This window comes from Staurois parvus, unplaced genomic scaffold, assembly GCF_062004578.1.
Source record: "Staurois parvus isolate SC_StPar_1 unplaced genomic scaffold, SC_StPar_1.0 ptg002406l, whole genome shotgun sequence".
Classification (NCBI taxonomy): Eukaryota; Metazoa; Chordata; class Amphibia; order Anura; family Ranidae; genus Staurois; species Staurois parvus.
The window spans coordinates 373,370-388,684 of NW_028320202.1; the positions used below are offsets into that span (position 1 = coordinate 373,370).

At 44.7% G+C, this 15,315-nt stretch overlaps 2 protein-coding genes across 3 annotated transcripts in view; both read right to left on the reverse strand.

Moving 5' to 3' along the window:
- LOC149430927 (protein SSUH2 homolog) overlaps positions 1-956 on the reverse strand; it is a 59,013-nt gene extending 58,057 nt beyond the window's left edge. The window contains exon 1 of the mRNA XM_089665914.1: positions 813-956. Within this exon, the coding sequence (XP_089522040.1) occupies positions 813-835 (23 nt within the window). The 5' untranslated portion in view covers positions 836-956. The remainder of the gene's footprint in view (positions 1-812) is intronic.
- A 4,723-nt stretch (positions 957-5,679) lies between these two features.
- LOC149430930 (protein SSUH2 homolog) overlaps positions 5,680-15,315 on the reverse strand; it is a 36,207-nt gene continuing 26,571 nt past the window's right edge. For both annotated transcript variants that reach the window (XM_089665905.1, XM_089665906.1), the window contains exons 8-13: positions 13,141-13,203; positions 11,863-11,942; positions 10,462-10,554; positions 10,148-10,253; positions 8,054-8,161; positions 5,680-6,563 (exon numbers count right to left, since the gene is read on the reverse strand). In XM_089665905.1, coding sequence (XP_089522031.1) covers positions 6,423-6,563; positions 8,054-8,161; positions 10,148-10,253; positions 10,462-10,554; positions 11,863-11,942; positions 13,141-13,203 — 591 coding nt within the window. In that variant the 3' untranslated portion in view covers positions 5,680-6,422. The remainder of the gene's footprint in view (positions 6,564-8,053; positions 8,162-10,147; positions 10,254-10,461; positions 10,555-11,862; positions 11,943-13,140; positions 13,204-15,315) is intronic.

Genomic DNA, 15,315 nt, shown 5'->3' on the forward strand with positions numbered 1-15,315 from the left:
TTCTGTACTGGGTGATCCCGATGACAATCACATAAGAACAGTCAGATGCTTCCTGTTAGTTTTTATTTACACTTCTATTTGAGGGACATTAAAAATGTGCGGCTGAGCCACACTTTTGCTCCCCCAACCACTCCCCATTATGCTGCAAAGGCGTTGCCAGTAGTGGTGGGGTGTTGTGTAAAACCTCTCGCTGCCAATACACCTCATCTCCCCTTCCTGTTAATGACTTCTAAGTCCTGGTGTCACTGTCCACAGACAGGACTGGATGATGCTAGTTAGAGATGAAGCCGTCTCCTGCAAACGTTAGCCAATCTGAGAAGCCAATCTGTGAGGTATCCAGCCAATGAGGTGCTGCGCAAGCTGTGCTGCTAAACTTGTGCAAAACAGTCAGCAAAGATAAGATTGGAAAAAATGTCAGCGTCCTCCACCTGTAAAACCATTCCTGTTTTGGGGGTCATCTCATTGTTGCCCATCTAGTGCACCTGTTGTTAATTTTATTACCACCAAAGCAGCTGAAACTGATGAACAACCCCCTCTGCGACTTCCCTGACCAGATCCATATCCCAGGAGTGTCATGGACTTGATGCTGGACTTGGATTACAAAGTCTGCCTTCATTTTCTGGAGCCGTATATATATATATATAAGATAATCGATTTTTATGCACTGCACTTTGATTTATAAAATGTTGTTTTGTCTGTCATAATATCTATAGATGTGCTGCACATTTTGAATAATATACAAAACAATGGCAATCACCCCAATCCACCTACCTAACTCCAGACCACCTACCTGAACCCCCCTTTTCACCTACCTGAGCCCTGCATGCTCATCCATGGCTGGTCTGCAGTGAACGAGAACAGGTAAAGGTACGTTTTCTGTCTTTCCTGGTCCGGGCGGTCTGGTGACATGTTAATCATTCAGGAAACCTGTCTGTCCCGTCACATGACTCCGCCAGCACTCAGGTTGTCTTTCTCTGGTGTAAGAAGGAAATCTCTGTCCTCAGAATGGCAGCAATGAACCCGACAAGAGACGACTCACAGCAAACATTTTCTAGAGATAACTTCCTGCTTATCATGAACATTTCCTCAAAAGGCTGTGAAATGTACAGAATATTCCTGCTTGTGTCCCCATGAGGGAGATTTCCTCCATCTTCCTGTCCAGCTGACGGGGGTCAGACAGAACAGCAAGAGGCAAGAAATCTCTATGGGGAATATGAACGACACCCTACAATCAACCCCCCTTCCCCCACAAAACTTAATGCTGAAGTATATTCTGATTATATTTCCCCTTCCCTGGTTCCCCTCCCCCTCACCAACATTACTAAATTTTTATATTTGAAATATTTGAAGTCGTTTATTGAAAGTTTGCAAGAATTACAGATATCAAAGGCCAGTGTGAAGGCTGTCCATGTAAGCATACGTAGATCAGCCATCACATGAGCGTGAAATGTAAGGAGCAAGCTGAGAATACAAGAAAACAACAGCAACCTAACCAAGGATTCTACATCAGCATCTTCACAGATACAATGTAAACTATGTATCCAACGTAGGGACGCACCCAGAACGTGTCTTTCTGCCGAGTACTGATACTTGTGCTTGAGTACTCACCGATACCAAGTACTGATACTTGTGGTTGAGTGCTCACCGATACCGAGTACTGATACTTGTGGTTGAGTACTCACCGATACCGAGTACTGATACTTGTGGTTGAGTGCTCACCGATACCGAGTACTGATACTTGTGGTTGAGTACTCACCGATACCGAGTACTGATACTTGTGGTTGAGTACTCACCAATACCGAGTACTGATACTTGTGGTTGAGTACTCACCGATACCGAGTACTGATACTTGTGGTTGAGTGCTCACCGATACCGAGTACTGATACCTTTGGTTGGGTGCTCACCGATACCGAGTACTGATACTTGTGGTTGAGTACTCACCAATACCGAGTACTGATACTTGTGGTTGAGTGCTCACCGATACCGAGTACTGATACTTGTGGTTGAGTGCTCACCGATACCGAGTACTGATACTTGTGGTTGAGTACTCACCGATACCGAGTACTGATACCTTTGGTTGAGTGCTCACCGATACAGAGTACTGATACTTGTGGTTGAGTGCTCACCGATACCGAGTACTGATATCTTTGGTTGAGTGCTCACCGATACCGAGTACTGATATCTTTGGTTGAGTGCTCACCGATACCGAGTACTGATACTTGTGGTTGAGTACTCACCGATACCGAGTACTGATACCTTTGGTTGAGTGCTCACCGATACCAAGTACTGATATCTTTGGTTGAGTGCTCACCGATACCGAGTACTGATACCTTTGGTTGAGTGCTCACCGATACCGAGTACTGATACTTGTGGTTGAGTGCTTACCGATACCGAGTACTGATACTTGTGGTTGAGTACTCACCGATACCGAGTACTGATACCTTTGGTTGAGTGCTCACCGATACCGAGTACTGATACTTGTGGTTGAGTGCTCACCGATACCGAGTACTGATACTTGTGGTTGAGTACTCACCGATACCGAGTACTGATACCTTTGGTTGAGTGCTCACCGATACCGAGTACTGATATCTTTGGTTGAGTGCTCACCGATACCGAGTACTGATACCTTTGGTTGAGTGCTTACCGATACCGAGTACCTATACTTGTGGTTGAGTACTCACCGATACCGAGTACTGATACTTGTGGTTGAGTGCTCACCGATAACGAGTACTGATACTTGTGGTTGAGTACTCACTGATACCGAGTACTGATACCTTTGGTTGAGTACTCACCGATACCGAGTACTGATACTTGTGGTTGAGTACTCACTGATACCGAGTACTGATACTTGTGGTTGAGTACTCACTGATACCGAGTACTGATACTTGTGGTTGAGTGCTCACCGATACCAAGTACTGATATCTTTGGTTCAGTGCTCACTGATACCGAGTACTGATACTTGTGGTTGAGTGCTCACCGATACCGAGTACTGATACTTGTGGTTGAGTACTCACTGATACCGAGTACTGATACTTGTGGTTGAGTGCTCACCGATACCAAGTACTGATATCTTTGGTTGAGTGCTCACTGATACCGAGTACTGGTACATTTGGTTGAGTACTCACCGATACCGAGTACTGATATCTTTGGTTGAGTACTCACTGATAACCAAATGTACCAGTACTCGGTGAGTACTCACTGATACCGAGTACTGATACCTTTGGTTGAGTAGTCACCGATACCAAGTACTGATACCTTTGGTTGAGTACTCACCGATACCGAGTACTGATACCTTTGGTTGAGTACTCACCGATACCGAGTACTGATACCTTTGGTTGAGTACTCACCGATACCGTGTACTGATACCTTTGGTTGAGTACTCACCGATACCGAGTACTGATACCTTTGGTTGAGTACTTACCGATACCGAGTACTGATACTTGTGGTTGAGTACTCACCGATACCGAGTACTGATACTTGTGGTTGACTACTCACCGATACTGAGTACTGATACCTTTGGTTGAGTACTCACCGATACCGAGTACGGATACCTTTGGTTGAGTGCTCACCGATACCGAGTACTGATACCTTTGGTTGAGTACTCACCGATACCGAGTACTGATACCTTTGGTTGAGTACTTACCGATACCGAGTACTGATACTTGTGGTTGAGTACTCACCGATACCGAGTACTGATACTTGTGGTTGACTACTCACCGATACCGAGTACTGATACCTTTGGTTGAGTGCTCACCGATACCGAGTACGGATACCTTTGGTTGAGTGCTCACCGATACCGAGTACGGATACCTTTGGTTGAGTGCTTACCGATACCGAGTACTGATACCTTTGGTTGAGTGCTCACCGATACCGAGTACTGATACTTGTGGATGAGTGCTCACCGATACCGAGTACTGATACTTGTGGTTGAGTATTCACCGATACCGAGTACTGGTACATTTGGTTGAGTTCTCACCAATACTGAGTACTGATACTTTGCGGTGCGATTTGCGTTAATGGACGCAAATTGCACCACAAAGAATAGCATGAGAGTGGAATGGGACCGCGATTCCTGTCCAGACCACACGTGGTGTCCTGCTTGTCATAGCCGAATTCACAGAGGAGCGGTGTGGGAAACCTCCCTGCACAAGTGATGCTGCAGAAGAGAAAGATCAGGTTTCCTGCCCTGGCAGACATGGCGGTGCTGTGTGACTCTGGAACTGGATGGACATAAATCCTTTTTCAACTCCCATATGTCTATGTTATGGGTCTATCATTTTTTTTACTGGAATTCAGAATTCAGACATGGCCTCAATGTCACTCCGGTGTATTCTGCTGAACCAACAGGAAATATAAATACAGAGAAGACAACTTTAATGATTAATGTGCAGAACCCCCCAAAAGTGCCAACAATATAGAAATGGCATCTTCCCCAAATCAGAGATCTTCACCAATGCTCTGCGACAACCCTGACAACATGGCAGACATAGTGGTTAGTATCTGGTGTTGTGGGGGTATCCCGCTGCAACAGTACAAGACCACATACAGTATGTGAGCGCTGGAGCTTTCAGCGCTTTTATTGGATAAATCGCACCATTTTCATGGCACAGGCAGAGTCCTTCCCTGCAGTGGCTTTAGGGAGACGTTTCTGTTGAGGAGGGAAAGTTGTTCCCTTTCAGTGTGTCTCCTCTGTCAGCTTCCTGGAACTGATGTCTGCAGGGACATTTGAGGATCACACTGTGGCCGGCTGTATCACAGTCCCTCCTAGGAAGGGGCTCCTCCGGCATCCTGTGGTCTGTATGTGCTGAACACCTTACTATTGGATAAACAGCGCCCTCTTCTGCTTGAAGACGTGTGTGACCTGCAACATAGGTGGTGCTATATCTGTAAACGCCTCATTTCTGATCAATTTCTACAATATAAATAAAGCTTAAGTATCTGTGTGCATTTACTCCATTCTCAGGTACACTGACCAGGCTCCACCCACAACTGGACCTCAGCACCTGTTTTACCCTTTAAATTAGGGATGGACTGATACCTGAAGTGATGTCAGCATAGAGGTGGAGAGGGTTACATTCCCCCACATGGCACCGGTGAGTGCCTACATGTCCCTCGCTGACTGGTGCATGTCTGCTGGGGAGTCCCGGGCCTCGCTGCACTTCTGGCAGTTCTGTTACATGTCCCGAAAAATAGGTATCGGCGCTCGTACTTTTTGTCTTACATTGGTATAGTGCATCCCTACTTTAAGTGGTGCACCCCCACAATGAAGCCACATCTATTATGGAAATGGGGCGCAGCTCTGACTGGCTGCAGCTTCTAATGCACATTGTGAGAAGCTCCCAGTGTGCGGTGACATCAGAGTAACCAACGGAGGAGCCGGTACACCTGCGCAAGACGGGAGGAGCCAGTACACATGCGCAAGACTGGAGGGGAGGAGCCGGTACACCTGCGCAAGACTGGAGGGGAGGAGCCGGTACACCTGCGCAAGACTGGAGGGGAGGAGCCGGTACACCTGCGCAAGACTGGAGGGGAGGAGCCGGTACACCTGCGCAAGACTGGAGGGGAGGAGCCGGTACACCTGCGCAAGACTGGAGGGGGGATAGAGGGAGGATTAAGCTCAATGTATGCTACATATCAAATTATAAATCAGTTTTTCTTGGGAAAATAAAAAAAGGACTCTTTTTGTAATAAAATGTTTAATGTATCAGTAATTTCCATTAAAAAGAAATTGTACACAAAATAAAAAGAGGAGTTCTCCTCCTAAAACAGAAAACTCCAGTTTGTTGCATGTAGCAGATTTGTAGCACCAATATTCCCAGACACTGAAGACGGGGGGGGGGGGGCGATTATAAAAATATTGCTATGCAAATGCCATAAACATTAAGTCATCAGAAATAATTGCTGTAATGTGACTAATGTTTATTTCCTATGATAGTCAGCTCCATCTAGTGGCTGAAATGTGGTATTTTTCTGGTGGCGATATTTCCGGAAATCCCACTAGATGAAAGGAGCAATGAAAGGAATTAAAGTATACATTTTGGTGATTATTAGTGAGGGCGGTGTGGGGGTGTGACCCCAGAGTGAGATCATGACAAATTTCAAATAGGTAGAATCGTTTATAGGTGGTGCTCAGTCATACATGAACATAAAAGTATAAAATCTTCATAGAACTAGGAGGCTATAAAAATGTGAAATTCCCATAATGGCCACTTCCAGCCAAAGCTGATGTTTCAGTTCTGAGTGGATCACCTGCAGACTCTGCCGCCACTTCAGCCATTTCCAAGTCTGCAATGATCTCTATTGGCTAATCTGAACATTAGGAGGAGATCCGAGTCCTAGAGAGATGAATGAACTGAAATATCAAGTTTTGGATGGTGTCACCCTCTACAGGGTGCGTTCAGCTGGGTGGATCCAGTCAGCGCTCAGAGGATGACGCAGCAGCAAGTGGAGGGATAATCCTTCGTCTCCACCAGATTCTCCCGTCCGTAGACAAAGTAGCTGCAGCTCTTCTCCTTCCAGTTGTACTCCACCTTGGTGAGGGGCAGCCACTCTATGGACTGTTTCTGGGGACACAGAGAGGAGATGTTAGGAGTGACAATCCCATCGGTCACCACAATGCTTTACACTGTCAAAGCTCATCACTGCGGGGTCTGCTTATAGAAATATTGCTGTGAATGCCTCAGTATTCCTCCAGCCATCCTGACCAATGTGCCTGAGGAGTCTATTTCCTGTGACGTCGCCTCCATTTGGAGGCCACATTGCAGTACTTTCCTGAAAAACCTCAGCCAAGAAAATACTACATTATGGCCACTAGATGGAGCCGATGATCATAGCAAATACACCTATTACACAGAATACAGGGAGTGATCTTAACCCTCTAACTGCCACTTCTGCTGGTCAGCTTGGTCTGTACAACATGATCCAAACAAATCTTTATTTTCACTGAGAGATGGGCAAATAACCTCACAATCGCCAACACCTCTGCCATTTAGAGGAAGCCTTGTATTCATCCATATAAAGCCTCCTGTGAATGGCTGAGCAGCGTCTGGCCAGATTCGAGACACACGACTTACTGGCAGGATCGCCTGATAAACAAAAAAAGCTAAGCAAAGATACAGAAAACAAATGCAGCCACCACAGCTAGGAACTGGTAAGCTGCAATATATGACATTTGATTTTGTGTTTAAAAACAGCTTTAGACTAATAGAATAATAAAAACAAAATAAACAGCAAGTAAAGGGTAGAATGTGCTGTCTGCACATAGTCTGCACTTATGAGAGACCTGCCTGAAAATGAAGCCGCTGACAGGGCCTTCCACCTTCACCTGGTCTTCCTTCCAGGTTCCTGGGCTGCAACTGTCTGAATGGCCGAGCCGCGATGACATCACACCCACACATGTACAGGGAGTCAGACACAGCACACCGTCCATTGAGAGTGCAGTGCGCATGCACTGGTGACACCACCGGCACTGCTCAAGTCAATGTCTCCATTCATGATCAGGAGATTGCACCTACAGCTAAGTCTTATTGTAGATGAGGAATTTACTACCACTTTAACAATGGCGATCGCCTGCACTGCCATCCGAATTCACTTCTCCATTTTATTTCAACATTAAAAATACTTGTAATGGTAAAACCTTCACACCTCAGCTGAACTCCGGCCACAATGAACAGCCACGAAAGGCCATCAATCCACTTTGTGAGCTCTGAATGCTTTTACAACCCCAGATATTACATTGTAAAAATAGTTTACAATCACTCTGCTGTACATAGCCTGAGCTGTGGAGGTGTCCAGCAGGCTCCACCCACTACAGAAGGGGGTGGAGACAAGACCAGTCCCCCTGCACAAGGAGAGAGCAGCAGTGAGCGGTCTTTATTCCAGGAAGTCTCATCCTGGATGACTACACAGATCTAGAAGAAGATTCCGGAAGAAGTCACATGACCGATGATTTTATTATCATGGAGTTCTGATTTCAAGTGCTCTGTACATGTGAATGAATCATTGCACCCCTCAGGATCCAGAAATAACAGGTAAGTGGTATCTCTGTACTTACCTGCTTCAGTATCCGGCAGCTGGAGATGAACTGGGAGTAATGCTGCTGGACGGCCGTCTGAGACGCCTGATTGATGGACGCTTCAGGGAAATTCACCAGAGGCGGCACCTACATCAACAGAAAAATCCAAAATCATTCCCAGAACACAAATGGAGGAAAACCTTCACAGGATGGAATGAGAGCGATGGCGCCCTCCTATACACATCTACTAAAAGCCGGCCATACAGACATTGCAGTACAACGGCCCCAATGGAGGGATAAAAGGAGAAGTTCACCTTTTAACCAAAAATAACAAAAATCACACTTTTTTTTTTTTTTTTACCTGCAAAAAGTGCATTTACTATTTTTTGTTTTGGGAGCCTAGAAAGCATTGCACCAGCGATCAGCACTGACAGGAAGAATCTATTATTATTATTGGGGATTTATGTCGTGCCAACAGTCTGCACAGAGCTTTACAAAATATGAAGGGAGACCTTACAATACAACAAAACACAAGAGTGTTAGGAGGGCCGTGCTCATAGGAGCTTGCAATCAAATAGGGTGGGGCAAGTGGCACAAAAGGTTATAACTGTGGGGGAGGAGCTAATTAAATGGATACAAGTTCTGTTAGTTGGAGGAGGGATAGGCTTCCCTGAAGAGAAGCTGCCAGAGTCGGAGATAGCCAGACAGTTTGAGGTAGAGCGTTCCAGAGGATGGGAGAGGCACTGGAGAAGTCCAGGAGACAAGCATGGGAGGAGGGGACAATGGAGCTAGAGAGCAGGAGACCATGAGAGGAGCGGAATGTGATATTTGGACACAAGTATTTTGAATTTAATTTGCTGGGCAATCGGAAGCCAATGGAGGGATTGGCAGAGAGGGGTGGAGGACTCTGAATGGAGGCTTGTGGAAGGATTGGCAGAGATGGGTGGAGGATGCTGAATGGAGGCCAGTGGAGGGATTGGCAGAGAGGGGTGGAGGACCCTGAATGGAGGCTTGTGGAAGGATTGGCAGAGATGGGTGGAGGATGCTGAATGGAGGCCAGTGGAAGGATTGGCAGAGATGGGTGGAGGATGCTGAATGGAGGCCAGTGGAGGGATTGGCAGGGAAGGGTGGAGGACGCTGAATGGAGGCCAGTGGAGGGATTGGCAGGGAAGGGTGGAGGACATGGATCGGTTGGTTAGGTAGATATTTCTGGCAGCATGAGAAAGGAGTTGCAATAGTCAAGGAAATAAATAACAAGGGAGTAAATGAGTAGCTTGGTGGTTTCATAAGTTAAAAAGAGGCGAATTTTAGAATTGTTACGGAGGCGAGGTCTACAAGCTTTTGACAGCGATTGGATTTGGTGCTGAAGGGTCAGAGTCCAGGATTACACATAGTACACTGGTGTGAAGAACTGATCACTGCATTATTGATCTTGATGGAAAAGTCATGCAGGAAACATGAGTGGAAAATTATCAGCTCGGTTTTAGAGAGATTGAGTTTGAGGAAGTGGTGCGACATCCATGCTGATATGTCAGTTAGTAGTGCGAGAGGAGGCTGAAGGAGTGAGGTGAGGAGTAGAGAGAAAAAAAAAAAAAAAGGTACCAGGGGCATCTCATGGGGCCCCCTACTGATCCTGGGCCCTCGGGCAGTGCCTGTGTTTCCAAATGGTCAGTCCGCCCCTGGTAGTAAGAGTTTGGTGTAGGGGCCATTGGTTTTATCAGTTAGTAAAACATTAGTGAGATTAGTAGGACAGTTTCTCTGGAGTACTGTGGGCAAAAGCCAGATTGTAAGGGGTCAAGAAGGTTGATGTCAGTGAGCTTGGACTATTGTAGATTAAGCAATTTTTTCATAGGTGAATGGGAGCAATGAGATGGGTCTTAAGTTGCTCATGTTGGTGGGATCTAGTGAGGGCTTTTCAAGTATAGGGAGTGATCTGGGGAGGGGGAAGGTGCCAGTAGATAGGGAGAGACTGGAGATATGAGTGAGATCATAGGACAGAAGAGGAGGGTAACCGTAGTATTCGTGAGGGAACAGCATCTAGGGGACAGTTGGTTGGGGGGGGGGGCATCTTAGAAAAAAGAAAAAAGTTAGTTATTCAACATCAGATATAGCTGGAAAAAGAAAATATCTTACCAATAGCTGCTCATCCACAAAGATTTTGTCGCCAGTCACCTTCTTGAACAGGTCAGTGGGGAATTCGGAGTGGTGGTCAGGTATGAACTCATACAGGTTGTTCTTCCTGCAAAATAAAATATCAAATCCTTATCCTGTTGTGAAAGTAAAAGGAAAGTTCCATGTACAATCTTCAGTTCTATACTACACCCACACGTGTCAACCCACACCCCTCTTCTAGCCTCCAAGGAACAGAAGCAGAGAGATTTTAACAGTTGGGATTCCACAGACCCCCATGGGTCTACATATTGCTACACAGAGTGTTGTATACTCACCATGTGACAGTCAGCTCGATGTAGGAGATCACTTGCCCCTTCCCAGTACAGCCAGGGCAGGTCTGCACGTTTGTCTGGTTGCAGCCGTTGCATCTGTTCCCAGAACAAAATATGGTGAAAGAATTAAGGCTGAACAGATGTTTTTGGAATTTTTACCAGGCAATTTAGTAGAGGAGTCTATATACAGCAATGTGTTTAGAGTTGAGTAGGAAAGGGTTAGAGACCATGTGGTTTTATATTTTGCTCCTGCCTGGAAGGAAGTTTTGGGTATTAATTTTATTATTTATTGTAGGTTTAACTTAAAAAATGAACTTTTACAAGCTTTCAATTTTGTTTTCATTATAAAAGATTTACAGATTAGCCCCTAGAGTCAAATATCTGTTTTCTGAAGTCATTTGGCATTTCTCTTCACAACGGTTCAGATATCAGCTGCACAGAGGGTGCATGGGTTTCTAGTTTGCTGGACCGTGCTTGCAATGGAAGGATGACCGTAAAACTCAACCACAGTGAGCAGAAAGCAGAACCCACCTATATAATGTGAACGGCCCCCTAAAGTAAACAGACCCTTACTAAATTAGATGTCTACCATGGTCCCTTTTCATTGACTCTTTGGGCATTCTACAACCTACAAACCACATGATTTGGGTCAGTCTGCCACTTTCTGCCCCTCACACCCAGCTACTGGTTACAGAGCTCTCACCACATTTCAGGGCAGGAGAGGAGGAGGGAAAGTTGGATAAAGTCAGAACTCAAAGTCTGTATACTAGCTGAGTCAATGATTTCTGCAAACTTCTGCAGCCGCCAAAAAAGGTATTTTCAAAAGGAATTCAACAATGTTTCTTCAGAATAGGTTTACCCTAAAAGTGGCCCATTGCAAATGTCCTGCGAAGTATAACTACCTATCTAGCAGCCCGTCTCCTACTGGCTTCAGCTTTGTAGCCTCCAGACTGTTCAGCATACAAGCTGTCTGGGAGGAATGCCTGTGTCCCTGCCGCATGCTGTCGTTCCAACCATCGACCCTTCTACATCAATACAGGATTCTGTAGTAATGTGGGGGATAGGAGAGCCACAGCAAGCAGCAAGGGAATAGGATACCCCTGAAGTGTCAAAGTGTGGGACATGGATGGAGGCTACATTGCTGAACAAGGGACGTTAGTCATGGCCGCCAGAGTGATGTTTTACATTAGAATTTCTTCAAAATTATGTTGCATTTTATGAAAAGATTAAAAAAATTAAAAAACTCACAGTAACAGTGACAATTACAAAGTTATTTTAGGACATACAGATGGGGCATAGCACCCATCGCAGACCCTCTTCACCAGCTGTACGGAAGTCACATTGGATTGCCACCTTGAAGCACAGAACACATGCACTCCCAATGCTTTCTGTCCCAACACTTACCCTTCTGACCCAGATCCATTGCAGTGTGAACATTGTTCTCCAGAACTGCGTCCAGACCCATTACAGTGCCCACACTTTACCTGGAGGAAAGACGAAATACACAACAATGAATCATTGGTGAGGTTTACTTCTTGCAGGTACAAGCTCCATTTATTGAATATGTAATTAATTTATGAAAGCAGCCTAGTATTTTCTTTTCCTCCATGGACCCACATGCGTTCAAAGAATATACGGAGAAAAAATTAAGACTGTCCATGAGATGCAAATTCCTCAGAGTATTCAGATTTGGTTGTCTGCCAGACCTAAGGCGTAAAGGGACGCCAAAACCAAGACTCTCCCCCCCCCCCCCCATATGTGGTTAGACTCCCATATCTTTGTCACATTATCAGTTCTGGGACAGAAAATGCTCTTCAAACAATCCAACAACCTGCCAAAACTCCAACCCTCTTTTTGGGACTCAAGTGAGGAGAGTTAAGAACCTTGAAGATTACCAATAAATTCCATATTGCTGTTCTGCCCAAGCTGGTGGCATTTCTCTTTACATAGAAAGCCTGACTTTGTATCCAAGAAAAGGGAATTAGAAAGGTGATTGTACAATTCCTCAATGGTCCTTGAATGTTGATCATTATCATGCAGCACTTTGTAAACAGGACCGGGATGGTTCAAAAGCTAAACAAGAACAAAAAAAGTAGAGAACAAGGTACAGGGACCTCCATGGGTTATAAACATCTGAAAGTTTGTTGAAGAATAGGAAAACTAAACTCACAATGGAATCTAAGTGGAAATGTTAGTTGGCTTGGCAAAGGGAGAAAAGCCCCAGAAATGCATGTCATAGCAACCTTCAACCCTGGAGTAAAGGGTCACCCTGAGCTGCGAGAACATCACCTCTCTTTAATGGCATCCGATGGAGATCCACCTAGGAGTTCCTCCATCCACAGCTTTGCCGCTGTCCATGGAGACCTGTTAAAGGACATCTGCTCCATGCTTGTGATCGGAGTGCCCCCTTTTCACATTGTGAGTGCAGCTTTACTGTTCTTCAAAACCTTGGAGGCTTTTGACAATTTCCTTCACTCCTGTCCTCATGACAGTAAGAGGTGACAAAAAAAAAAAAACTCATAGTAGCAGAGACTTGCTAGGTGTCCCAACCTCTCCACATTTGTGGAGTGTCACTTTACGTATTGCATCTATTCCATTTGTTTTATCTCAATAATGGTATAGCGATACAATTTACATCAACAATTGCGGTTACAATGTTTTCACCAGAACTATGGGATTTACCCGTCCATTTCCATTACACTTCTGACAGATGATCTTCCCCTTTCCATGGCACTCTTCACATTCCTGGAGGAGAAGAACGAAGATAGACGGGTCAATGTAATAAAACAATTCTTTAGAAATCTGAATTCATGAGCAGCAATAAGTATCAGAATTAAAGAGTTAGACATGGTAAGTGACAACTGGACAAAGAAAGATTTGTTAAATTTTTCTCAAAATGTTTTTCTGGGACCCGGCTCCATGCATCTATTTCTCACCTAGACGAGAATGGCGCCCCCTGCAGACAGGCACACATACAGTCTCCCAGTAGTCCATAGATAGATGAGATCTATGAAAAATTGCCTCTAATTGGAAAATCCATTTGGTCTCCAATTGGAGAAGATGTTTATCAACGTCACCCCTCTTAGAGAATGTTGTACATGTTCCAGAGCAAAAAATGAATATAAAAAAAAGGTTAAAGCTGTGGTATAGGCCAACATGGTGTTCACTGTTGCCCATTTGCTTTTGTAGGTACATTTGCTGGCTGAGCATCCCTATCTTATTGGGACTTCCTTCCATTTTTGGCGTTTAGGTGGGAGACGTAGCTCATTGTGAAACAACCGTTGACCTTGATTAATTTAGGAGTCAACGCTATCTGCTATCTTTTTATACAGGTAGTATTATGGACTTTATCTGACTAGGATAAATCGGTCTGTGCGCTCAAAGACACATGTGGTATTTTAGCTTCCCTGTATGATTATATTATAGTATCCCCCTTTTCATGTAGGTGGTGTATAAATAAGGAGCACTACTTTCTCCTCCCCTCTGTGTGTTATACTTGGTCACCCTAGGCTGGATCCCTAGTGCCAATTACATCTTGGTTCAAGCTTTGACCCTCCACGCTGATTGACACACTGGGGTGAATTTTACTAAAACCGGTTCATTCAGAATCTGGTGTAGCTGTGCATGGTAGCCAATCAGCTTCTAACCTCAGCTTGATGAAACTTTGTCAACAAACCCTTGAAGCGGATTGGTTTCTATGCAGAGGTGCAGCTGATTTTGCACTCTCCAGCTTTAGTAAATAAACCCCACTGTGTGAGGTGGTTTTACCGGAATCAGCCTTGTTCTCCTTATTTGGGTATTTTTGTTGGATTTTGTTTTGTGCAAGACTTGTTTGTAATAGAAAATCAGCAATTGGAATGCGCTAAAATATATCAAAATTAATATCACAAATATGTGTATAAAAGTCCCAACATTATAAATACAAAAAACTTTTCAGTGAAAATAATCCATAAGTTTCGTGCATATAAGTGTATAGAAGAAATGTCCAACACCCCAAAACAGAAAATTTTCTTCTTTAAACATGTAATTCCACCGTGCTTTATCCACCACCAAATGAATGGAATAAACTCACCAGAGCTCAATGCTGATTAGATTATAAATCAGCACAAGCGCGTTTGCTCTGGGAGCGATGAATAAGTAGATCATGAAGCAGCACTCTATAGTATAGACACTTCCAGATAGCAGGAACAATACTCTGCAGTGATATTGAGGTATAGCCAAGACTCCTTATAAAACGATCATCCTCCAAATGTATAGTAACATCACTCAAAAATAAAGAAAAGGCATGATGGTGCAGCAAGTAAGAACCATTAAAACTTTTATTTCAATCGCATCCTACTCACAAAATAAAGTGTCCACCTGACACTGGTATAGCAAACGATCAGATATACGGGATGGACGAGCCCCGTTCACCGCGGACACCTCGCCGACAGCTCCAGGGAACGTCCTGACGTCATCCAATAAGCTCCGCCCTATGCGTTTCGTCACTCTGACGTCCTCACGGAGCGGCATGGATCAAGACGTCAATGCAACCGATATATTTTAGCGCATTCCAATTGCTGATTTTTTATATTTTACCAATATTTTGGGTTAAAGGTTTGCCGCTGGAGAGGATTGATACTATTGATTGGCGCTTTCTTTTTTTGTTTTCTGACGGAGCTTATTGGATGACGTCAGGACGTTCCCTGGAGCTGTCGGCGAGGTGTCCGCGGTGAACGGGGCTCGTCCATCCCGTATATCTGATCGTTTGCTATACCAGTGTCAGGTGGACACTTTATTTTGTGAGTAGGATGCGATTGAAATAAAAGTTTTAATGGTTCTTACTTGCTGCACCATCATGCCTTTTCTTTATTTTTG